Source organism: Phoenix dactylifera, chromosome 2 (genome assembly GCF_009389715.1).
Source record: "Phoenix dactylifera cultivar Barhee BC4 chromosome 2, palm_55x_up_171113_PBpolish2nd_filt_p, whole genome shotgun sequence".
Lineage (NCBI taxonomy): Eukaryota > Viridiplantae > Streptophyta > Magnoliopsida > Arecales > Arecaceae > Phoenix > Phoenix dactylifera.
Window position 1 is genome coordinate 16752297 of NC_052393.1, and position 26537 is coordinate 16778833.

The 26537-nt window shown below is 40.6% G+C and overlaps 1 protein-coding gene, 1 long non-coding RNA gene and 1 other non-coding gene across 3 annotated transcripts; all 3 read left to right on the forward strand.

The window, feature by feature from the left end:
- The first annotated feature begins 517 nt into the window (after window positions 1-517).
- LOC120110037 lies at window positions 518-623 on the forward strand. The gene has a single exon (XR_005510815.1). It is a non-coding gene; the product is annotated as a small nucleolar RNA R71 (small nucleolar RNA).
- A 9997-nt stretch (window positions 624-10620) lies between these two features.
- LOC120104415 lies at window positions 10621-13338 on the forward strand. The gene is made up of 3 exons (XR_005506839.1): window positions 10621-10708; window positions 12257-12419; window positions 12560-13338. It is a non-coding gene; the product is annotated as an uncharacterized LOC120104415 (long non-coding RNA).
- A 2453-nt stretch (window positions 13339-15791) lies between these two features.
- Window positions 15792-18064, forward strand: LOC103702744. Its single transcript, XM_039123509.1, has 2 exons — window positions 15792-17574; window positions 17693-18064. The coding sequence occupies exons 1-2, from the start codon at window positions 16096-16098 to the stop codon at window positions 17807-17809; spliced, it is 1596 nt and encodes a 531-aa protein (XP_038979437.1). The 5' UTR covers window positions 15792-16095; the 3' UTR covers window positions 17810-18064.
- Window positions 18065-26537: the final 8473 nt, after the last annotated feature.

Sequence of the window (26537 nt, forward strand, 5' to 3'; positions counted from 1 at the left end):
TTGGGCAGTATTCGAAGCTTGCTGCTTCCAAGAAAAGTTTGGATGATTTCGCCATCCCGGGTTATATGTATTGGAAAATGGGTCATTACCCGGTCTAGGCAGTGTTTGAGCAGCATTGATGTGTTCTTGCACGAGTTCGGGGAATTGGGGCGCTGAAGGGCACTCATGAATAGGGTGGGATGGGCTAGAACAAATAGTACACACTTGTGCTTTGGAAAAGTTCATGTAATGCCCACCTATCATCAGTTGGTCAATCTTATGGGACAATGCATCTACCTTGCTAGACAGGTCCATAGAATGACTTATTTCACAAATGGTCCCTTTTCTTTGAGAACTCGGGGGTGCTTGACGAGAACATGAAGCATGGTGGAGGGAGTTTTCATTTAGATTTTCAAATAATTTCCATGCTTCATGCTCATTTTGAAGCATGAATGTCCCCCCACATGCGGCATCAATCATCTGACGGTTTCGTTCTGTCAATCCGTCATAAAAATATTGCACTAGTTGCCACTTAGGTATTTGATGATGAGGGCATTTACGGATTAGGTCCCTAAATCTCTCCCAAGTTTCATGAAATTCTTCTCCCTCAGTTTGGGAGAAGCTTGTAATGGCACGTCTAAACTGGTTCGTTCTTCCTATGGGAAAGTATTTTTTAAGGAATTCTTGTTGCATTTGATCCCAAGAACGAATTGAGTTAGCTTCTAAAGAATTCAGCTATTGTTTGGCTCTATCTTTAAGGGAGAAGGGGAATAATCTAAGTTTCAGAGCATCATCAGTGAAATTCTGAATCTTGACAGTGGTGCAAATTTCAAGGAATTCATCTAGGTGTTTATATGGATCTTCATTGGTGAGCCCATAAAAAGATGGAAGCATTTGGATCACACTAGACTTTATTTCATATTGTACAGCTGCTACTTCAGGTAATCGAATGCAAGATGGGGAAGTGTAAATAGTGGGAGTAAAGTACTCCCTCAGGAGTTTGGGTTGTTCTTCAGCCATCTTAAGAGGTGGGGATGATCCTAATGTTTTGATCTTAGCTCGAATGTTCCTAAGGGTTCGTTCTATTTCAGGGTCGAAAGGTAATAGATTTTGTACTCTAGAACGACTACCGTGCATACACTAGTACTCGATCAATCAAGCATGCAATAAAAGAGAAAAGCATATCAATCCTAGTCTTTGACCTAAAATCACTAGACAGCTCCTAACTGGTTTGAAGAGGGCACCTAAGCCTCCAATCCGGTCTAATGAACCGAGTTGACCAGGTAAGCTCCCAGGTAAGTGGAGGGGTCACGATGCGTTTGCAAAGGTCCCACTTAAAACCCACTTGCCTCGAACAGATGAACTGTCTCCCTTACAGGGACAAAGCTTGCCTAGACATCAACTAAGCCACAGAGCGAAATTGGTGCAACTTTCGGTGATCTTCGTCCTATTGAGCTCGAATGTCTCTAGGGGCCAACGTCTAATTGATTTTAATTAAAGATGACACTATGTGAGATTGAGTTCACCTAAGTTGGGCAAGAGTCCGGTGATGAAATCCGGCTCTTATCTTGTTGGGGTGATTGCCCTTACTATGTGCAAATTGATTTGTGTATGTGTATCAAGCATGCATTCACACTCTTGCTGAAATTGAAATCAAACAATCACCACAAAATTTCAAGCTAATAATTAATTTAAATAAGAAAGGTTTAGAGGTTACCAAAGGGAATTTTCCCAGCAATTTAATTTTTTTTTTAGCAAACCTCCAAAGCATTCCTTTCTGATAGCCCATATCTCCTCTTCGATTCCTGATCAAATAAGACCAAAAGAAAAATTAAAAAAAAAAAATTAGTAGAAGAGAAAAAGGAGATAAGAAAAGTAACAATAATAGAGAATAATTTTTTATATATATATATATATTTTTTTTGAAAGTTTTTTTTAATTAATTAATTTTTTTTTATGATAGGAAAAATAACTATGCAAGCAATCCCCGGCAACGGCGCCAAAAATTGATCGGTTATTTCAATTTCAAAAATAAACCACGCAATAGCACGTATCCTGTAGGATAGTGATTACGGGTGTCGGTCCACAGGGATTGGAGACAAGTTATTTTTTCTAATTAAATAATTACTTCAAAGGGGATAAGCTAGAGTAAATGATAAAAACTAAGAATTAATATGGGTGTAGTAGTATGATTTATCTATGGAGAGAGGTGTTTAGGGCTAGATTCCACCGATAGATTTATATCCGTGACGCTTTTCAATGATTGAGTTGTATGTAAGACTTGATTGCTCCCGACTACGAGCCAAGCAATCACAAAAGAAAATTATAACTAATTCCCAGCATGAATCATCTAAGTCTAGCACAAACCATCTACTCTAACGATAAGCATGACCTGTCTAACCTAGCATGATGCATCCGATCATTAAGTCATTAAACATGAAATCGATGTCACATGAATATCTCCTCCAAACCACAGGTGTTGGATTCGATGAAATAGATCAATCTATGTAAAATATTTTATGCAAGATAAATGATTCACATAAATTGGATAAATCATAAGATCAATTGATAAATTCTTCATCATGCAACCATCTTACAATACAAACTCAAATCAATAAAAATGAAACGAATACTCCTCTATGGCTTCATCAAACCCCTAAACCGAGGCTTAGCTGCTCATGGTGGCCGGAAGTCCTCCCATCTTCATAAAAAATTGCTCTTCACTCCCTTCCGCTCCCAGCCTCTCTCTCTTATCTCTTTTTTTTATTTTATTTCTTCATCTCCCTCTCGGCTTTCTTCTTCTTTTCACTGAAACAGGGGGTCTCCCCTGTTTTTCTGTTGAACCGAGCTTCCCCCTCTCCTCTGCCGTCCTCCCATTTATATAGCTTGCCAAAGCCTTGAAGCCGGCGAAGGATCAAAACGGTCGCGGGATCAATGGGCGCTTGATTTTCTTCTTCTCGGAAAACAGGATCATGGCTTGATCGTTGGGAGGAATGCACGGATGGTGGGATGGATCGCTTGCGGAAGGAAGGAGGCGCTTCACGAGCAGCTAGGATGGAGTGCTAATCCGGAAGCTTTGGAAGAGGAGGAGACGTGGATCCGGGCGCTGGGAGGAGCCGATCACGGGAGGACGCCATTCACGGATGCGGTGCCGGCTTGGAGGCGGAATGTGGGGTCGCGGGCTGTCCGGATGCGGAGGCTGCAGTAACGGGATCGATCGTGGAAGGAAGGAGGCGCGCGTGGAGGCGGAGGAGCTGCAGATCCGGAAGGGGGAAGAATGAATGCACGGAACGGCTGAGGGCTTCACGGCTTGATCGGGTGCTGGGAGATCGCTGGAAAGTTGAAGCTCGGACGCGGCGTCGGAGGCTGATCCGGCTGGAAGCTGGGAGGAATCGTGGAGGAGGCGTGATCACGGGATTACAGATTGGAGCAGGGATGCTGCGGGATGGGCTTGGGGTCTCCCGTCATCGCACGGAATGTGGCGTGCGTGAAGAACGGGATCACGGGAAGGCTGTGTTCACGCCTCGTTGAACTGAATATGGGTCATGTACCCGTTTCTGCAATGGAATTGGATTTGGAGGAAGGTCTGGACTCTGGGAGATACCAAGTTCCATCCAATTAGTCATATGAATAAAATAATGTGATATGAAATTTGGCTTGTAGACGGACGGACTAAGTTCGTCACGGGTCATCTATTCTGACTAGAGGTCAGTTGCAAGTCTTTCAAGTCATGGGTCACCCAGCACCTTATAGTTATGACATGGCCAATTTAGATTTGCCCAAAATTATTTTCCAGAAACACAAAAGAGATGGACCCGATTCGGACCCGAACCCGACTCGGATCCGATTTGAAGTCAAATTTGCACTCAATGTGCATTTTATCTCTAATTTCTACTAATCTATGTTAAACCTAAATATAATATTAATCCAGTGAATTTATCATTATCGGTTAACAATAACACTAATTTTAGTAATATGTAGGTCGCACTTTTGTGCTCTCATCACTTACCATAATTTAAATTTATTTCAATGATTATTCGATTTCATGGTAAAACAAGTAGTTATCCGTTTAAGAACATTGATAAGTGCTGGAAAAAGAATATTAAATTATAGATTAATCAGCACTTATCAGCTGGTTATAGGCAAAAATATGGTATGTTTTAGCCTGCCATGGGCTGGAGCATAGGTAGGACTAATTTAGTATCAGAACAATAATATTGTCAGAATTTGAACTGTGTTAATCGATTAATGATAAGTAACCTCACTAACTTACTATTGAATAGCATTGCTGATTTGGATGATATGTGATGTGTATACACATAACTATAATGATATATGTCATCTATCTGAAGACTTCCTAATATGATGATAGATATATGATTGTGTTGCTATGTGGTTAAAACTTGATGTGTATGCTAGCATGGCTTATATGGGTGTTTATATATATACACTGGATCTATTAAGCAATATTCAATTATTAGATTATTGATATACAAATCTGACTACTTTTTTGTCGGCTTTATATTCCCTAAAAAATGTTCTCCATATTCATGCGGGTGTGCACGCATGGAGGATTCTTAATAGGTTGTAAAGCTTATACCACCTTTTTCTTCGAGTTACATAATGCTCAGTACTTGGCTATGATTGGGATCATGGGTTAAAGGATGAATAGATAAACCATCAGTGAAACTGATCGGATCATTAAATTTTGTCATTGTACATGTTTGTTGTTTGTTACAAATTAAGAGGTCATTATTGTTTACAGATATTGAGGTTGTAACGAATTTTCAGGCCTTGCATATTCTCTAGGATCTTGTCTTAGTGAGTATGCGGCCATATCATGTGGCCGATCCGGGTGATGGATTGAGGGTGTGACACATAGTGCCATACAATTAATATATGTCCGACAAAAACACATACCGCTATGTAAGTTTTTCATGAACCTATTACATGCATATAAATATTCATATTCTTACAAATATTGAACCGCTAGTTATTTTTTTAAAAAAATATATTAATCATAAAATTTTATTTTCTTAGAAATACTATATTTAAAATAAATAAATATTTTTGAATGCTTCTAAAAATTTATGTGTTTAAGTGGCATGATGGAAATTTTTTGGAAAAATATACAGAAATTTTGAACTTTTATGATACTTTGGGAAGAATGACTTATATTTATTAGACATATTTCGTAATGAGATTCCAGTATTGGATTCATTAGCTTTTAGTTTCACAAGATCGATATGGCTTAATCATTTATCTTTGACCATTTATATATAGGCGATTAAGGGTCAAGTTTCCATAAATGTATTACGACAATGAAAAATCATGCAGTTTGCTATATAAATAAATCACATAATATATAAAAAGTTATCTGATAAATATAAGAGTACGTTAGTCTATAATTAATATTTAGAATTTATCTTGATCAATGATAAATAATAAAATTTCAATCTATCACAATATATGCAGTTATAAATCCTAAAGAACTAAGTAGAAGTATTCTTGTCATGTATGCACATTAATACTAACAACTTTATTTTAATAAATAGTACATGTTTTCTAATTTATGGTAAATCTTATTTTTTGGTAAATTATTTTAAAATAGCAATGCATACATGTCCACTATTGTTATGAATATTTTTCATTACTTATGATATCTATAAGAGATTTTAGCTATGTAAGCATTTTTTTTATAATATTTTCTTTACCATGACATTTTTTTATTTACTTTGAATATTCTTACCTAACTTTCTTTTGAAAATTTTAAGCATTTTAAATATGTTTTTATGTTACTTGAGAGATTTAGTTCTAGCTATAAAATAAAAAATTCATATGCCAATATCAATCACATATAAATGAATAATTACTTCAATATTCTAAAAAAGTTGGTGTTTTATTATATCCAAATTATTTTGTGTTTGTTTGGCATTGCTTTTATTCTTTTTTTAAAAAAAATAAAAACATATAGACGAAACATTTCGGTGCATTTATTTTTATTTTTTATATATTATTTTTATTATTTTTAGAAAAATAAATATGAGAAATTCTTACTCATTTTTAAAAGAAAAAATATATTTTTTACTGTCATCGGTTACACCGCCATTGCCTTCATCGCTACCAATGCTATTACTCCATCACCGCCACCACCACTATAGCACTCCCTTCTGCTACCAATATCACCATTGTTGTTGTCTTTGATAATACCACCACCACCATAGTGGCCATTATCACCATCTTTGCCACACCACTACTGCCTCTGTCACCACCAACACCATTGACACAACCTCATCCTCCAACACCAGCACTATCATTGCTACCTTTATTGCCACCAATCTATTTAAGACCTTGACACAAGAAGACCTACCGGATCCAATCAATTTAAAATATAAGCTAAGCCCGATCAATGAAGGTCCTACTTCCCTTCCAATCAAATTTGATCTAACTTGACTCCGAGATATAAATGGATTGGAATGTGATGATCAACTCTCTAATCTGAATCGACCTGACATTAGTGAGCATATGTGTGCCATGATGTGCACATGCAAATAGTGGGTCAATTGGATGGTGAGAGACAAAACTAATGAAGAGGGGCTTCTTATTTTTAAAATTAAAATATTCAAGCACAGTCCTCTTTCCCATAAGGAATCATAACTACAATAATGCAAACGCTTAGATGTCAACTCCACCGAGCGTTCGACTCCAGTTTCCTATTCTTTCCTTTCGAAGGGAAGCATGCTCTTTTTTCAAAAAAAAAAAAAAACACACACACAAAAATTTCTCTCCTTCTCATAGAAAAACTCCTGATTTTGCGTGTACTCTCCCTTTTCGTATAGGATATTCTCTCCTTTTTTTAACGAAAAATAACTCCCTTGGGCTTTTCTTTAATTAAAACAATCCCTGGGCTTTCTCTCGTGTGCTATATCTAAACAAATGACGGGCGTAGCTCGAGCAAAGGTCTAGTAATTAGTTGTATTGCCTGGTCATATCACCACCCTTAGCCTCCATTAACCAAGTTCTTATTAGTAAAGCCCAATAGAAAATTCAGAGTCTTAGGATAAAAATAGCATGAGCCCATGGTACTGCTCTTGCCAAAATCCAAAGCCTGATACATGCAACAAACAAGAAGATGGGTTATGGGTGAGGAACTTTGACCATGATACTACTAATGTGGCATCTTTTTTGCAACACACCATTAGGTACCTTGTGTGCCCCAAGGACACATGTTCACAACTACAGTTGGCTTGCTTCTTTTTTTTTTTATGGGCAAAATATGGAGCAAATTGCTGCTGCATTAATATATAATAGTAGCAATTACGGCACCATTAGTACCGGGACCAACCCTAACGAAAATAAAATTACAAATCTACAGCAACATAGAAAACTATAGTTTCCAACCGGAAGAATATAACAAAACATGATTACTGTACAAAAAACTATAGTCATGCTTAGAAAAGAATATATTAGCACAATGGAGTGGTAGCCTAACAGCAAAAGAGCCTTGGCTATGAGAACCCGTATGGGCGTGTGTTTAATTCCAAATTCGTTATTCGCCGAGGATATTTTGAATACTTATACAAGATTAAAGAATCCAAATAATACCTTCCGACTAGACATTTTGGGTGAGATCCTGAGTTGTTACAAATGGTATCAGAGCGGACCCGGCCTACAACCTGTGTGGATTGGGGACACTGCAGCACGGATTCATTAGGGCTGACCACGAGCCAATCATAGTGCTTCTGATTAGATTTATATAGATTTGAATCTTTAGCGTGACGAAGACATCAAGGATTAAACAGAGGAAGTACATGAGGATCTGTATGGGCATGTATTTAGTCTCATATCGATTATTCGTTGGGTAGCTTTTGGATATTTATATAGGATCAAAGAACCCAAATAATACCTTCTGGCTAGCTAATTAATTTTGAAGAAAAATAGATGATGGGTTGACTTGCTGCTTCTAGATTAATCTAGACTAATGAAATAACTCGACGGGCGGAAACCATGACTTGGTGATAGTAGTTGACGTCAGTAGGGACAAAAATGTAGAGAAAGACTGGGGGATGGACATTGATAAGTTTCCATTAGGAACTATACATGGTTGAATAGCTATGACAAATGAGATGGTCCACACACGGAAATGGCAAAAATAAAGAGGGCAGTGGCGGGGATGGGAGGCTAGGAATTAATTTGGAAGAATTGGTATTGCGCATGTGCAAGGCACATGACCTGGAAAAGACCAAAACTTCAAAGAAAAACAAAAAGCATGGTAAGTCGTCGCATGAAAATATTAAATGAGCGAAGTTGGAACTAGTCCAACTACGGTGGAGTCGAAACTAGGATTTCAAAGGAGCTTTCACCAAAATTTCTTCTGCAAGAGAGGAGTAGGTTCCCAGCAGGGGCGGCCCAATGCATTTGGGGGCAGGGCGAACTCACTAAATGAGGCCTTTTTCTTTTTTTTTTTTTTAAGTTTTTCATATCCACATTCATATTTTCTATTAGACATTTGAATATAAAAATTATATTACCAAACAAAGCAATTAAGATAATTACTACAAACAAATTAAAATATAAAAGAGAAAAAATAGAAAAGAAAAATTGTAATAAAATTATAGAAATTGCAACAAAATTAGAAAAATTAGACACTGGATGTTGAAAATATAATCAAACAACAAAAAGAGGGTTAGAAGGATCACACCATATGTTGTGCTACAGTGCCACTAGGCCCCCTACCCACTGAGTCACTATCATAGACTGACAGACTCAGTCTCTCAGTGACAACTGACACCGTGACACTGACGTGAGGGCTCAGGGCTGAGGGGACGGTCGGGCCCGCCAGGGTCACGGGACAACGAGGGCCGGGGAGGGAGGCGAGGGCTGAGGAGGTCACGCCGTCTGCCGTCACGGCCTCACGAGTCACGCCTCACGGGAGCCGGGGCTGGGGTCGGGCGAGGAGCGAAGGAGGTCACGGGCTCACGGCCACGGGAGTGACGGACTGACGGCCTGACGGTGTCACAGGCGGGGTCCGGCCGTCCGGGGACGGGGAGGCGCTCAGGCGGAGGAGACGACCTCGCCGGCTCGCTGGATTGAGCCGGACGGGCCGACGGGGTCACGGCCTCACGGGAGCCGGGGGCCCGAGAGGCGGGAGGGAGGCGAGGAGGTCGCGGGCGGCGGGACCGCCTAGATGCCGGGGAGGCGGGGCGCCGGGGTCGCGGGGACGGTCGCGGGATGCCGGGGCCCAAGGAGGCGGGGAGGCGGACTGGCGGAGGCGCGGCCGTGCGGGGGGAGGCGAGGAGGAGACGAGTAGACGACCCAGGGCTAGGCGGCAGGCAGTCACACCTTCACGGCTTCACGGAACAGTCGAACAGAGCTGTCAGAGCAGAAGAGGATTGAGGAGTGGAGGAGGAGTGGAGCAGGATGAGGATTTTAAAGAGAGCCAGAGAGGAGGAGTGGACAGTGGAGCACCCGCGTCTTGTCGAGGTAGCCGTTGGCTCCTGCGGCCTTACCCTCTGAGGCTCTGACACTGTAGCTAGCTAGTAGCTAGGAGCGGCCGAGCGGGAGCTGGGAGGCGGCCGAGCGGGGCTGCGGGAGCTGGGAGGCTAGAGCCTAGGATGCCGTCGCGCGGGGGCCTTCTCTCGAGCCGGGGCCTTGGGCGACTGCCTAGGTCGCCTAAGGCTTGGGCCGCCCCTGGTTCCCAGAAAGCATCATAGCAGTGGTCAATTATATTTATTTAATAGATTTGATTATTACTCCTCTTGCAATAGGACTATGGAGGCGGGCTGCAGTCAAAAGAAAAAGATATTGGAAACAACATTTTTGGTTTTTAATTGAGTAAATAACTGATCTAGATCACAACTCACTAATAATTGCAACAGTTGCAAGGAAGAAGTAAAACAAGAAAAGGAAGGGCAAGGGAAAGAAAGAAGAGAGAATAAAAGCGAACACAGCCAGTGCTAAAAAATCTAAGAAACAAATATGACAACCTTTGGATGATTTTGATAACCACGTTCTTTCTCAGAGAAGATTTTGATGAGGCCTTAGCCTGTCTCTGGGGCTTGATGCTTTTCATGCATTAAAACCAAGCATCGATAGCTCCATCACCATGATCCCAGATGTCTCCTACGATTACAAACATGTTTGTAGAGCGAGCACCTTGAGGCAGAAGGGGTTTGGCTCGTATGCTCGGATCTGCATCAGGATCCATGTAAAGCACAGGCCACATTGGTGCAATGAGCATCGGACCTGACTCTTTTTTTGTTAAGGCTTCGGACTAAGCTTTAGTTGGATGGAGTTCAATGGTTCCCATGAGATTTCAATGGTTTCATCCATCTGGTGCTCGACAATGATGATTTGTTGTGATGCAATTAGAGCCATCCGCTGGTCATCTAATCCAATATCCAACACAATCCGATCCTGTTCCTTTTTCTTTTCATTTGTCTTGCTGCGGCCCATTCTAGGTGGACGGGGTCAGGGACTGTGCATGGGCCCTTGGACCGCGCTCGGCTGCTCTCGGCATCAGCACGCGATGCGATGGAAGCGAACCCGGTTTCCATGGACCGGATTTCTTCCCCGACCATCCTGACCGGATATCCGAAAATCCCAGGCCGTCAAAGGGCGTCAAAAGGAAGGAATCTGGTGTCCGTCTGGAAAGAGCGGAAGCGATGGAAACGAAGAAACCCTAAAAGACGAATCCTTGGAGAGAGGATATGGAGGGGAATATCCGATGGTAATCATCGCCTCCCAACTCTTTTCTTACTTTCCTTTCTCGAAACCATCTACATCTCTTCGGATACTATGAGAATACTTGCATGAGCATGAATCAGCATGGTTGCTAGGAAAACAAAAAACACACCTGGTGCTGCTCCCAAGAAGGTCAAGTTATGAGACAAATCATAATTTTTTAAGATGATGATTATATATGAGATGACTCTATCGGGCAAAAAAATGATATGGAGAAGTGTCTGCACTGAGAACAATTTGATGGAGTGTCTGTTATATATTAGCTTAAAAATGTTGGACTCTTGTAGTCATGTGTCATATCTTTGTTTGTTTTTTTGTTATGAATGTAAGATACCACCGTTTAATCGAAAATGGAAGATAACACCGACGGCAAATTCTCTGATAAGTATCATTGTCTAGTCATCTTAGTCTGGTAGTAGGCGTATCTTGATGTATTGATATATTGATAGCTCGGCAATTTTATATTGTACAAAGGTGCACAAAATTTAGACTCGGGGAACTTGAATAATTGGTACTCATGTCATGCCAAGTATCTACTGTCTAGGAAACAGTAATCGTGAAAGGAACTTAGGTCCCTAAACTAGTATCAATTGTTTACAAGATGGATGGTGCTTCATTGGCCTCCCTCTCTTAGATGATTCTAAATGATGGAAAATTCTAAATGATGGATCTAACTTAGGTCCCTAAACTAGAATGTAATAAGGGTAGGGCCTCTTGGGAACATTTGTCGGATTATTTAGTCCGATTTCTTATTAATCTTTCGGCAAGATTAGGAAAGATTATGTTTTTGCAACATTTCAAATTAAATTATTGTTCTACATCTTTTGCTGATTGGCTCAGGATGATTGTTTACAATAATGTTCTGACTTCCATAGGTCCAAAGATTATGTTTTTGATAATTATCAAAATGTTAGGGCAATGTTCCCACCAAATGGGAACAGATAACAATGTTATTCTCTTTAAACCCTTTTTTCCCATCAATTTTGACTGGAGCCTCTTTCTCTTCTCCTCAGCAAAATTACAATTCACAATCTTTCTATAGTTTAGACAACTCATAAGCTTATTTGCACCAACGCATTTTTCCTATTACTAGAGTTGATTTGAGCCCATCTTGCTGTTTTCTTTTATTATAATTTCTTAATAATGCTTGATCGATGTACAACTATTAGTTTCAGTTATTTTTATATTAAGAAAGATATAATATGTGAAATTGTTTTGCATAATTAATAAAAGTTATCTTTCTCATCTTATAATGTTGAAGCTGGGTGCGTACATTTCTCTCTCTCTCTCTCTCTCAAAACAAGGCGTTAAGTAACTGGATTTTTACAGCGAATACTCAAACTTCCAGCTGTGACTGAAACTCGGTTTCTTTCAATGAGTTGATCAGGGCATTTTTTCTCTTTAGATACTCTATGAATTTCTTACGCATTCCATGTTAAATATCATGATATTATTTACTTTTGACACATGATGGGCTTGTGATATTTGTTATGGTGCAATGATGGGCCTGATGCTTGATGATGCCTATGCAAAGGTAAAAAACTGCCACTCATGGAGAAGTAAAAGCTGAAAGAGCTATCATACCGATTCTGCAGGTCCCACATGAGAATTTTGCTACTTCACTGGGACTCAATGATGCTTCTTGGCTCATTGATGATATGCAACAAAGAAGAAAAGACCAACTCAGGGACTCTCCTGTGAGGCACCCTAACTTTATCAGAAAAATGCATGTCAAGTTTCTTATCTTTTAAGAATTAACATGATGCATTTACCATTTCTTGACTATTTTGATTGATGTCTCACTTTCAGTGTGTGATATGGGCATCCTTTTTTGTAGCTAATGGGAGCTTTAGATTGTGCCTTTTGAGCTTGCACACTACCGTTCAATGAGTCTGAATTGAGGCTTGCTTCTAGCATTCGCTTGCTGGTTTCCCTTGTAGGAAGGGAGGAATTTGATAAAATGAAGCATCAAGGATAGAAGATGAACCTTTTGGTTCTCAATCTTTTTGTCAACATTAGCTTTCCATCTCCTAACGGAGTAGACTGGATGTCCCCGAAACATGGTTAAAAAATGTTATCCTATGGGCCTAATAACCCTGGTACCAGAAAATAAGTTTGATCACTGCCCAGCCGACGAAGCGGCCAACATGAACTCATTACTGTAGGACTATGGTTACTTGGAGGTAACTTTTCGTTATATCCGAAAGATCTCATTAGAAGTGTGTCCAACGTCGGAAAAGGTGTCTGTTTCAGCCCAGACGAAGGAAGTGCGTTACCTCCTTGGTATATTGCGTTGGCTTGTGAAGTACGGGTCTGAACTGGACTGCAAAGAGATACTTAATTTGAGTTATGAATTCGTTATTTGGCTTGGGAAGGTGTAATTTCTAACTTTTATCTGAAGTGGGGAAACCTCTTGTATGTAGGAGCAACTCCTCAGCTGGACGTCTCCAATTTTAGTATGTACCAACCAAGTCCTCGGTTGGGATGGTTCCAGTTTGCAGTTTTGGAGTTAAACCATTTGTAATATATTCCCACCTATCTGTAATTGATCACTATGTATATTGACCACTTAACCTTTTTAAGTAGTTTGATGCTTTAAATACATGATAATTTCTAGATGCGCGTTACATGAATTGCAGCAAACTTTGTGTATCCGGAGAACATCTGGGCACCATTTGTTATATATTCTTCAAAGGTAGCAATGCCCACTGATTCCACGCTCCTCCATGACAATCTGAGCGATGGTATGGCTACCGACGTGTAACTGTGGAAGCTTATTTGCCTTGATGTTGTAGCATGTGATGGGCCATGGTTGAGGTACGCATGGCATGGGGAATTTACACAGCGAAGTCCAATCATGCATGGGCCCTTCAGCATGATGCCTCATGAATACATACACATATATTTTATTTTTTCTTTTTATCTTTTTCTCATTAAGAAGGCAGAGATGCCGCTGTTGTGCCACAATAGGGGCTTGCTATTATTGCCCTTTCCCTATAACGCGACCGGGAGGGCGTTAGCAACAGCGATACCGTCGAAAGCCTACAGGGCCTAAATAACTCTTAACCCTGCTCCCAGTACCACTGATTCGTTTGGTTCTTGCTCATCCCTCTCCAAAATTTCAAGCATCTGAATGGTGGAAACGTAGGTTGAGAAGAACCAAATGAAACAATGGGATGTTTAAACAATAAAATGATGTCGAAATGTTAAATAGGTACCCTGGAGAAGGAAGTATCAAAATTACAATCTATGGTTTTCTTCTGCAATAATACCACCAGCTGGGTTTTGGAAGGATCATTAGCAATGTTGGTAAGGCAAATTATGGAAGCATATTTGGATAATTTTCTAGCTCTAAGCATGCCTGAGGCAAGAGGTTGGTGTATGTTTAAGAGGTTGTGGTACCCAAACTGATTCAACATGACAAAGTTAGCATCACTAATTTAACACTGCTATCTGATATGGTGACCAGGGAAAAAGGAAGCCTTTTTTTTTAATTTAATCCTAAAGCTAAAACTATATTGGCCCTTCAAAGCTCCATTCTGTTACCCTTTTTTGGTAAATCATTCACACCTTCTCAGGAAATATTAAACATCCTGAGGAATATTGTTGCTGCTAAATTCTGAATCGAGGTTGAAGTGCTGTTCGGCTTGCTCCGAGGTCGGTGAGAACCGAAGTGGATGAGGCTGGATGAGACTGAGGTGAGAAAGAACTTGTTGCCTTTGGAACCAACCTATAAGAAGTCTACTTGCTGAAAAATTTTCGGCAGAAGACTTTCCGATGCCCAAGTCAGAATAATAATATCAGTGTAGAAAGGAGAAAATTTATGGAGAGAAGACTGCAAATAAGGTTCCTTGAGGATCTCGAGACCACCTTTTTATATAGAGTCATATACTGATCTGTTATCTGATTTGGCACAATATATTTTAACTGTCTGGTAATGATTGGCTATACGTTAACAACGTGGTAATCATCCTATGTGAATAGCATACAGTGGCAATTACGCTGCTTATGTATTGACTGCAGTATCACCATAACCGATGGTATTTATTAGTATGAGCGGACTGATACTTTAGTTTTCGCCGGAGTTGTCTATCTAGTTAATGCTGAGAACAAGAATGTCGGTCTAATCCAAGATTATCCATATTTTTCCAAACAAATAAGGAATTAGCTTTTTGGCTGTCAAATCTACTGTTTGCCGGGCAGCACGCGTTCCTGTCGCACCACCTCTCCATTAAAACTAGACACTTGTGTTGGTGGACACATCCACGTGCTCTTAAAAACTTTGTTTCATTAAAAAACGTTATTTTGAAAGAAGTATTTATGGAATCGTGTAATGCTAATGTTTATTTACCCAGTTGAGGTTAGTTTGCTGGTTCTCTTGATAAAAATAATAACGGCCAGCAGGGCCCTCTTACATGGAAGACCGAACAGCATTAACCATTCTCGTCCGTCGATACAAAGCTCATCAATACATTTACAGACCGATAAAAATAATAAAAAATTTCACTATAAAAAAATTTAAAATAATAAAGTATAAAACTAACTCACAAACTCAAATTCTAATACATTGAATATCTAAAACATTCAATTATTTTTTTTCTTAAAATTAGGAAAAATATACATAACAGAGTAAATTGATTTAGGCTTGCAGTAATATTTCTATAATAATCATGTCCTATGTCAATAGGGATTTGAACTAATATTCTAAATCAATCTTTTAGAATTGGTGTGGATTCATCTTTCTAGAACCCATAAATTAAATATATATGAAACATATGAATTTAAATTTTTTCATCTAATTAGTATTTATATTTATATCTATATTTATTAAATAAAATAAATATAAATATAAATAGACTAGCATCGCATTCGTATCCAATCGAACTCGGTTTCAGTCCTATTATTTCTCATTTAGTTCATTGACCACGTCGCTTAGATATAAAGCTTTGTATGGAAGCGAATGATTTACTCTATCAATGAGCGTATCGTAAATGCATGCCCCTCCTTCCTGCGTCGTCCTCCTAACTCTAATCTCTCAATCTATATAATCTGTGTCCCTCAATCCCAACGATTCCCCTTGTCATCGTCGTCTTCTTCTCCTCCTGGTGGTTCTTTAATGATTCCATGCCCCTACCGTGGCCTCTTGACGTCGTCAGGCCGACCGACCCAGCATAACATTGGATAAGACAAGATACGGAGCAAATCTCCGCGTCTCCTAATTTCCCCCCGCGATCCGTATGCGCTTCTTCCCCTAAAAAAAAACAAGAAAATAGAAACCCAAAAAGACACAGGGAGGGTGGAGATTAGAAATAGCGAGAGGAGTGGAGGAGGCGAGAGAAGCAAGAGCTATGAAAGCCGGAGGAGGAACGAAGGATGGCTCCGATGGATATGACCCCCACCACCAACAATAAAGCCCCTCTCATATGGGGCATCCTCGCCACCAGCGGCAAGCCTTCCAAACGTCCCATGTTCATCCCTCGGTTCATGATCTGCCTCCTCGTCTTCATCTCTTCCATCTACTTCATCTACACTATCAACCTCCTCCTCTCCTCTTCCCTTTTTCACCGCCAACTCCCCTGCTCCACTGCCACCTCCTCCTCCGCCGTCGCCGACCCGGTCCTCCACCTTTCCTCCTCTAATATCTCCGTCCGTCCTCCCCAAACGGCCATCACCATCACCAGGGCCGCGGCGCCCACGGGGCTCCAGCACATTGTGTTCGGGATCGCGGCTTCCGCCAGCCTCTGGGACCGGCGCAAGGATTACATCAAGCTCTGGTGGCGACCCCGCCAGATGCGGGGTTTCGTCTGGCTCGACATGCCGGTGAAGGAGTTCGACAACTCCGCAGCCGCCGCCGGGCTCCCCGCCCTCAAGCTCTCCGGCGACACCGCCCGCTTCCCCTACACCCACCGGAAGGGCAGCCGCTCCGCCATCCGCATCTCCCGCATCGTCTCCGAGACCTACCGCCTCGGCCTCGAGAACGTCCGGTGGTTCGTCATGGGCGACGACGACACCGTCTTCGTCCCCGACAACCTCGTCCGCGTCCTCTCCCAGTTCGACCACCGCCAGCCCTACTACATCGGTTCCATCTCCGAGAGTCACCTCCAGAACATCTACTTCTCCTACGCCATGGCCTACGGCGGCGGGGGGTTCGCCATCAGCCGCCCCCTCGCCGCCGCCCTCGCCCGCATGCAGGACCGCTGCCTCCACCGCTACCCGGCCCTCTACGGCAGCGACGAACGCATCCAGGCCTGCATGGCCGAGCTGGGCTTCCCCCTCACCCGCCACCCGGGCTTCCACCAGTACGACGTCTACGGCGACCTCCTGGGTCTCCTCGCGGCCCACCCCGTGGTCCCGCTCGTCTCCCTTCACCACCTCGACGTCGTCCAGCCCGTCTTCCCCGGCATTTCCTCCCGCGCCGCCGCGGTCCGCCGCCTTTTCGACGGGCCAATCCGGCTCGACTCCGCGGCCATCTTCCAGCAGTCCGTCTGCTACGAAGCCGACCACCTCTGGACGGTCTCCGTCTCGTGGGGCTTCGTCGTGCAGCTGGTGCGGGGAGTGATGTCGCCCCGGGAGATGGAGACGCCCGCGCGGACCTTCCTCAACTGGTACCGCCGCGCCGACTACACGGCCTACCCCTTCAATACCCGGCCCGTGGCTCGCAATCCCTGTCAGAGGCCTTTCGTCTACTACCTCTCCTCCGCCCGCTACGACGCTCCCCGCCGCACCACCGTCACCGTGTACGAGCGCCACCGCGAGGTCCACCCGGCGTGCCGCTGGAAGATGGACGACCCCTCCGCCTTCGTCGACCGCATCGTCGTCTACAAGAAGCCCGACCCCTCGCTCTGGGACAGGGTAATTAGTATATATTATAGAATAACTTCGTTGTTTGGCTCAGTTTGGTTAACTACACATTATGGTTAGTAGTGTTTGACGAAATGCTTGTCGCCGTTGTTGTTTGTGGAATGGACAGTCGCCGAGGAGGAATTGCTGCAGGGTGGTGTCGTCGCCGAGGGATGGGAAGAAGGGAAATAAGACGATGACAATTGATGTGCGCGTTTGCCGGGAAGGCGAGATTAGTGAGATCTAGCTACCTCCCATTTCTTTGTTTGTGATTCTTGGCCTGGGATTGGGGAGGGCAAAGGGCATTGAATCATGACCGCGACTCGGCTCAGACCTCTACAAAGAAACTAGATGAAAAGGAGAGGCAGAGAGATTCGCCATGTATTATTTATGTTTTTTGGCTGTAGGGTTCAGCTCGCTATTTATTATTTTATATGTATTCTATATTTCTATTTCTATATGCTTGCCTCTATGTATGCAGCTGGTCACGAGGGGCTGGAAATGTTCTTGTAACATCACTGGGTTGCTCTGGTCCAGCCTTGTCTCCATTGCCTCCAGACTCTTCTTGTACGTGATATAGATATAGATGTCAAAAATAAAAAACGGAAGGCCTCCTAAAAGGTGAACTGGTCTCATTCCATAACTGCATACCTCTCTCTCCATCTAAGAAAACGAGTAGTATACATGCTAAATTACGATCTTAAATATTGGTTAAGTGCTAAATATTTTTCGCCGGGACGGAAAGGGTAAGATGGGGTGGCAAAACGGTAAATACGTTGGGTGGGATGGGAACTAGGACTTGGATTCCTTGCCGCGGCCTCCACACTGTTTACAGTGGTGGCATCGTACGGCTTCGTCGCTCAGGATGAATGTACGCCACGTGGCTTCCGTCCCTCCTTTTATTAATAGCAATATCATGCTTGAGCCCTCGCGGGCCCCATCGTATTGACCGAGTGCGGAAATATGGAGGGGTCTGTCCCCAAGCGAGGCCAAAAAGAAGGCCCAGAAAACGAGTGATCGCACCGCACCGAGTCCGTGACCACCTTGACCCTCCCAAGAGTCGAACTTGGATTGTTGTGACTCGTGCTTGGCATTCTACTTTTCGACGTGCTACCTTGCAGGAATGCAGACTATATAGCTGATTAATTTCAGGATATGGATCCAATACTTATGGATCGTTGGTGATTCATCTGCGGTCTTTAGAGCGTTTATGCTCACAAAAATTCTGGGCAACCGAAGGCGGCAGTCTTTGCATAATTTACAAATGATGACATGAGTGTAATTTTCCATGCAGAGTGCGAAGGAAGTATGAGTTAGAATTTCCCAGCTAACAAACATTTTAGGGTAATTTATGAGCACTCCTATCCAATTATCCAGCATCCAAGGCTACGGCTCAATGATTTAGTGTAAAGAGGTAGAACTAGATGTAGCTGCAGTTTGTCAAGCATAATTCAGGCCACAAAGCCATGGTGGTGTTGATGAACTGGTCTCTCTGCCCGATGGATTGGGTGCAGATATGGAAAAAGGTGAAAGTCTGGCGGAAGTAGGACATAAGCTTTTAAGCTTTTTAAAAAAAATTGGCATACAATTTCTTTTTCGTATAAAAAGGAGAAAATTATGGTGTCAAGATTAACAGAAAACATAGTTGCACTTATGGCATTTAAAATGACATACAGTTTCTTTTTTAAACCATTTCTGCTTGCGAATAGACCTTACCTCAACAAAAACTCTTGATAGTGACATTACCACCATATTTCTTAAAATCAAATCTACAAAAGCAAAATTATAACGTCGAGTCTCCCATTGTCCATTTTTGTTTTTGTCATTATACAAAGAATTTATACGTCAAACTTAGTGTGCGTACAACGAATCTATGCGTTGAAAAAGGTGGCTGGGATCAACTCCACCGACCTGTCTATTTATTTGGGACCTTCTCCAGCTGAGCCTTTTAAGCGAGACAGAGGTGCGCCCACGCCATAGTTTCTCGATTATCAGAGTCCGTCTGTCCTGATTCCTCCGGTCGTTTCAAACCAAGGTCTTCAAAATAGTCTGAGCCTCTCTTACCTTTTGTTTACCATCCTTGGTTGCGGTTGATCTGCCTCGCAAGCCTGCAGGTTTAGTAAAATAGAAATAGCTATACTTCGGGGTCGTACCGTGCCAAACTGTACACAAACTCGCAGCGATAGGAGCATCACGGGAATTAGTATTGTTGCCGCTAGATCTTGAAACAAGGTCCAAATGCTGCTCGGCTTGCTCTAAGATTAGTGAGAATCGAATTGAATGAAGTGATTGAGATAAGGAAGAACTGGTCGTTTTCGAGGATGACCTATAAAAAATCTACTTGCTGAAAAAATTTCGGTAGAAGATCCTTCGATACTTAAGCCAGAATAATAGAGCAACAATATGAAAGGAAGAAAATTTGTAGAAGGAGATCTCTAAATAAGCTTACTTGAGGATCTCCGGACCACTTCTTTATATAAAATAGTATACTGATCCGTTATCTAATTTGGCGCGACGTGCCTTAACTATATGGTAGCGATCGACTGTACGTTAACCAAGTGCTAACTGTTCCACATGAGTAACACGCAGTGGCAATTATACTGATCATACATTAACTATAGTATTGCCATAACTACTGATTTTTATTAGCACAAGCAAAGTGGCATCTTAATTTTCACTAAAATTATTCACCTCGGTTAATATCGAGACCAAAAAGATCAGTCTAATTCGAGGTCAAAATATTTAATATTTTGTCCATTAAAAATTACTCTAAAAGTTTAAGAATATATTTCAGGAGTCACGTAGCAGCCTCCATTGGGTCCTCTTTCTACCAGAGAATGTTCGATGCGGGTCGCAAGTTTTTACGTACCCTTCCCAATGTGTGGCAAACCCCAGGAGCCGAACTTTTTAACCACCTAGGTATATCGCTTTTTAACCACCTACCAGAGCATTCCTTGGCCATCATATAGCCTGGCAGCTTCCTTGGTCATATAAAGTTGCTGGGCCGGGACACATGCCTGAGGCTACGGCTGGGTAAAGCTGTCGCTTTGCCCGCAATCACATGTTTATGGGCAGGAGATTGAGCCCACCATTGACATCGCCTGCACTCAGAACTGTTTCATGCATCCTGCTCATAGCTCTTAGCAAGAAAGAATGAGGAAATAGGGGCATATTTTTCCTATATTTTATAAAATATTAAAAATTTTAGAAAACAGCTCCCCCAAGTCTGCAAGCTAACTTAGGTTGCTGGTTTGAGAGTGTCTGGCGCCTCTCAGCCTCTCTCTTTTCACGTTTTAAAATTCTGGTAGCTGGTTTAATAAATACCTATTTCTAAAGAATTATTTGATTTTGCATGTCGAATCAGGTGCTCGGCAGCCCTCTCTTGATGCGATACAAAATAGAACTCACGCCAGTTTTGAATTCCATTCTCGATGAGAGAAATAAAAGTGCTGAGTGACAGTATATTAATCCGGTATTTTATTAACTGGCTAAAAAGATGTTATAATGGATTCGATGCTCCTCTCATAATGTACTTCTGACAGGATGAAATATAATCTTTTTTTTTTTTGGATAACAGAAATAGGAACAATAATATACCTCTTCTCCAATATTATATCACGAGTGCCAGAGCATCTGCAATTATCTATATCACACACTAAAAAAAACTGGCTTGGATAGATTCAACAATCTTTGTACTTGCCAAGATAGTAGAATCTATATCATTTAGAATTATCTAGATAGCTAATGAAATAATAAGTGGTGGTATATCCAGGCTTATTCCCTAATGGATTACAAAATCTTGATCTCTGTAGGACGGCCTCATATATAAAAGTGATTAATATCGGATTTTATGCAAACCCATAAAGCAAAGAGTGTTATACGAACAGCTTAAGTAGAAACCATGTTCAAGATATACAAGGCGGTCTTTAAGTCCTCATCCGAAAAATAACCATATCCTTAAGAGTGGGATTATGCATCTTAGTCACACCATTTTTGCTCAAGGTTCAGGTATTGAGTAACTATCTTACAAGTACTTAACAAATAATTCCATTTGTTGGCTAAATTCACCATGTCGACCCTAATATTTGCCACCATAATCAGATCTCATCATTTTAATTATCTTCCTAAGTTGTTTTTCAACCGCAATTTTAAAGATTTTAAACATATCAAGTGCTTCAAATTTTTTCTGAAAAAGATAGATATACACATGGCAAGAAAAGTCATCAATGAAATTAATGAAATACCTACTACCCCTAATAGCAAGATCTAAAAATCCACTAATATCTATATGAACAAGTTCTAAGTGTTAATTATTACATGTAGACTCTTTTCTTTTTGTTTTGATAAATTTGCCCTTAAGATAGTCAATATAGATGTAAAAATTACTAAAGTCAAGCGAAGACTGAATTTTATCATCAATTAATACCTTTGAATCATCTCTTTAAAATTGTGACCCTTCCGTTTATTGAAGGAGTACTTAAGAACTTTCTTGATAACAGCATGCATGCTTCTAGAATTCTGATTATCACTTCAAGGATTATAAATCCAGCCATCCCATTTGGAACCATGATCCTTTTTCTTATTACATCTTGAATTCTTAGGGCGTGATACACCACATTAGCACTCTCACCATTTTTTCTAAAATATTTTTTTTCCTCTTGAACACAAATAGAAATTAGTTCATTCTTTCATGCATTATATATAATTTTAAGCTGACTAAATTACGCAAAGAAAGAATTAAAAGCTTGATGAAAAAAAATCAATACAAATAGAAATCTCGAGATTACTAAGCATGGATGCAATACTCTAGTTGCCCTAACACCTCCAGTACCATCATACCTCATATTAATTAATTTACCTATTTAGCTCTCCAACCTAAGCTTTATTAGATTCTACATGCCTCTTACTTTTGACATCAAAGAATTACCTAGCATTAACATTTATCTGATATAACATCTAAAATAAAATCAGATATGGACCTATTTATAATCATTAAGCTAAGATGATTTGCTCTATACCACTCTTCGTAGGCAGCTTTTTATTTTAGAGCATCCTCACTAGTAACTTGAGATGGAGGATCATCATGCAGTGCAATATCTAAATTTATCAAACCAAGTGTCAGCTCAATTTCACGTTTCCATCTTTTATAATTTGTTCCCATCAAAGTCTCAATAGGAACAACAACATTATTCACAACAAAAATGCTAACAGTTGATCAATAAACAGACATGGATAACCAACATGCTTCAAAATATTTATAAGTATCACTTTAATGAGAGCTTTTGATGCTCAAAAATATCAGTAAAATTACCCAATTCGTCCCAAACAAAGCGATGGCGCGAAGGTTGCAACGACGAGGCTGCTTTACAGATTCTAAATAGATAAAAAAAATATCAGTACCCTCAACAGGCTCACTCAAACACGTAAATCACGGACGTTTGACATTGTTATCCCCCCTTCTGCTTTGCATCACCCATTTCCATTAGTTGGCCATTCCGGGGCATGCCATCATCAATACTCTTAATGTGCAAGGTCACAATTCTTTTTTCTTAACAAAAGACCAAATATAGCTATAAAATAAAAACAAACCCAACACCATCTGGTGTAGAGTTAGAAGTAGACCATTATTTGAAAAAGAAAAGACGTATGCTTCTTCTATCCCTCACACTGGAGACACGCACAAAAAAAAAACAAACAAACGGGAGAAAGGAAGAAACACGCAAACAAACCCACAATCACAATCACATAAAGTAATTCACGCGGCAAAATTCTGTATATATAGAAAACAAAATGTCAGGGGGGAACGCGGTTATCTATGTCACTATGTGCAGGGGCGGCTCAATACATTCCAGGGCCTAAGGCGAATCCAATGAACGAAACCTTTTTTTTAATAATTTTAATAAATATAAAATACTTAAAAAAAGATATGAAAATAGATAGCTATCAAGTACACTATTTCAACAAAGATACAAGAATCTAACAAAAATAGACAAGAAGCCTTTTCAATTTAATATAATTCTTGAATGGAAGCACATAAAAGTAATTACTCTAAATGAAGGGCAATGAAACTGATTAAATAATTAAGATAATGCTTGGCATTACTGTTTACCATGTCAAGCAAGAGCCGAATAGGAAAAGGCCATCCCATGGCACTTCATGGTCAAGGTAAAGAAAAGAATTTGTCCATAAAGGAACCTTTCTATAAAAGAAAGTAGGGTCATTATGGAAAATTCACTCCATCTAATTAATAAAAGTCCCGTCCCACCATCTCCCCTTCAAGTGAGTACCCAAGCAGCAACTGCAACATCACAGCACAGCAGCCATTCAACCCCCTCCCTCCTTTTCTCTCTCTACCACCCAAGAGGGGAGAAGAAACCGAGAGGAGAAAACTAAAAGAATCTCCACCCTCCAAGAAGTCCATCTCCAATCCCCCTATCTTTCTTCCGGATGGCCCAGCTGGATCAGGAGTAATGTGAGGGAAGGAAAACCAAGACCAAAACCAAAAAAGAGTAGGGATGAAAGATAAGAGTGGCTTCAGGCGTCTATCAAGCCAACCAAATCCCTCCTCTCTCTCTCTCTCTCTCCCCACCCAAAACAAAACAACCGTCCCCAACATCCCAAATTGCCCCTCTGCAAGCCAGGAAACTCTCCACCTCCCTTCCATCAAGGGGGAAGACTCGTAGCCACCTGATCCCGTTTTATAGGGGGCCTTTGCTTCCTTTTGGTCAGCCTCCCGGGGGTCTTCCATTGGACTGGGGCCTTAGGCGACCGCCTCGGTCGCCTAGGGCTCGGGCCGGCCCCGACTATGTGAGAAAACTCCATTCCTTATAGCATGGAAGAGAAGCCGACCGGACATCAAAAAGCTAGCCTCCCGTTTTGCATTTCAGCTAAAAGGCAAAATTCTTTTGCTTCAAACCCTTTGATTTACATGCCATGGCATGAAAAAAAAGAACAAAACTCCCACCCACAATCATCACTTGAAGCGAATCATATAGGACGATGGATGTCCGATATATTGCCTATAATGTCCAATTAGGGGTGCACTGTAAGTTATTTGAAGGGCAAATACTATAACAATACAATTGTGCTATCTCCTGAGCTATAGATGATAAACAATAACAACAATTAGCCTACCCTAAAGTTGTAGAACTACTCAATTAACAAATATCAGTCAAAAATTTGGTCCATGGTCGTACTAATTAACATGCACTAGTTGAATATTTTCATATTCACTACTCGATTCTTCCTTGGAGCCTTTCCCAACTTGTTCCAGCTGACCCATGTGAATGATGAAATCACAAGATTAAATTTACTGAAATGCATATACGGTCTTAAAAAATAAGTGATTTCACAGTTAAGTGTAACGATAATGAAGTAAAAGTAAATACAAATACTTTGTCATGATTACTACAACAGAAGTTTATATATTTTTGTTCTGGATAAAAATCAAGTTACTTTGTCCAATATAAATGTTTGGGTTAGATAAAAGCATTTTAATTTTTGCTGCATGCCAAACCAGATGTACGGAGCTTAAACACTGGTAACATGTTTTGGGTTCTGGTTTAATTAAAACAGAATACAAACCTTTAAAGTAAAATATCCTGCTTCAGCCAAAATACCAAACCATGTTTTGTACAATCTTGAGACCAAACAGCATATATTTTATGAAGATTGGAAGGCTCATTCTTTAAACCTACCAAGTTGACGGTTGCTGATACTTATGCACCCAAAAATGAAGAGTTTGCGTATGGTCAATCATTTTAAGGATCGTAATAAACTGAATATAACATAATCATTCACGTGTTAAGGCAGGTTATGAAAGTGTCCTTTTGCCTCACTTTGCCATCCAACTCTAATAGAATATGAATAATAATTTCAGTCATTATTGATCTGTAGAACTTATTCCTTCTTTTTTCTCTCCTCCTTTTTTATTGCTTCTCTGCTCGCTGGCGTTTACACTAAAAATTGTCTAATGATAGACCAACTATGATGAGTGATACAATGCATGAACCAAGGTTTATGAAGTTGTTTGTGTATTGATTGACACTTGGAGAGATCACGATTGGTCGCCTGTCAACCATACAAGATGTCATATTTGGATAGTTTATTACTGGAACTACCTAGGAAAAGTTATTTAGACACACACAAGATACTCATGCAGGAAACCATCGGCAACCATCAAAGGAGTTACTAAGACAAAAAACCACATACAAGATATTTAGACACAGAGAAAAATTTCTGACTTAAGAAAAGGAAGATGGCTTTTTCGAGATCTGGGGCAACTTTAGACAAGACTATGATGGAGCTACAATGGTGCCTATATTGAATGGGCTCTCTTAGCCCTTTATCTCGGATCTTGGTTTAATGGGCTCTCTTAGCCCTTTATCTTAGATCTAGGTTTTCTTCTCTAGATCAAAGGTCTGACATACTCTAGAGATCATCTTGGTATTTCAATGTGTTCTTGCTGTTCTTAATCATTTATGTCCCCAAGGATTTATAAATTTAGATAGAACAAAGATAGTGTTATTATTTGCTTTCTTTGATCAAATTCTTGCCTTTGATTGGCTTATTCTATCATCCCTCTTTGTTTTTTATTACTCAGTAGAATTTAACTCCTGTTCTTTGAAGCATGAAAAAGAAACAATCCTCTAATCGACCTAAGCCATGGTTGATCATGAGGGAAAATTTAAAACATGTGAAAGGTGTTTGTTATTCATTTCTTTCACCTTCTTCTTAACTTATTAAGAAACAACCAATGCTTGGTTAATTTTAAAATCTACAAAGAAAAGAAAAGACAACCTCAACACCTAATTAATGAAAAACCTTAATGCATTTGAACATACATATAAGACCATCAATTTCTAACAATGAATTTATTATATATCAGAATGTATCTAACTATTAGACATGCAAAGAAGTAATGTTGAATGTATAATAAATAGCAAATGCAGAATGCTGAAAAATGTAAAAATTTA

Bases quoted from the DNA above. Each gene is read 5' to 3' on its own strand.
- LOC103702744 (XM_039123509.1), top strand. From the start codon at position 16,096: ATGGCTCCGATGGATATGACCCCCACCACCAACAATAAAGCCCCTCTC. The intron at 17,575-17,692 runs GTAATTAGTATA...TGGAATGGACAG, and splicing joins ACCCCTCGCTCTGGGACAGG to TCGCCGAGGAGGAATTGCTG.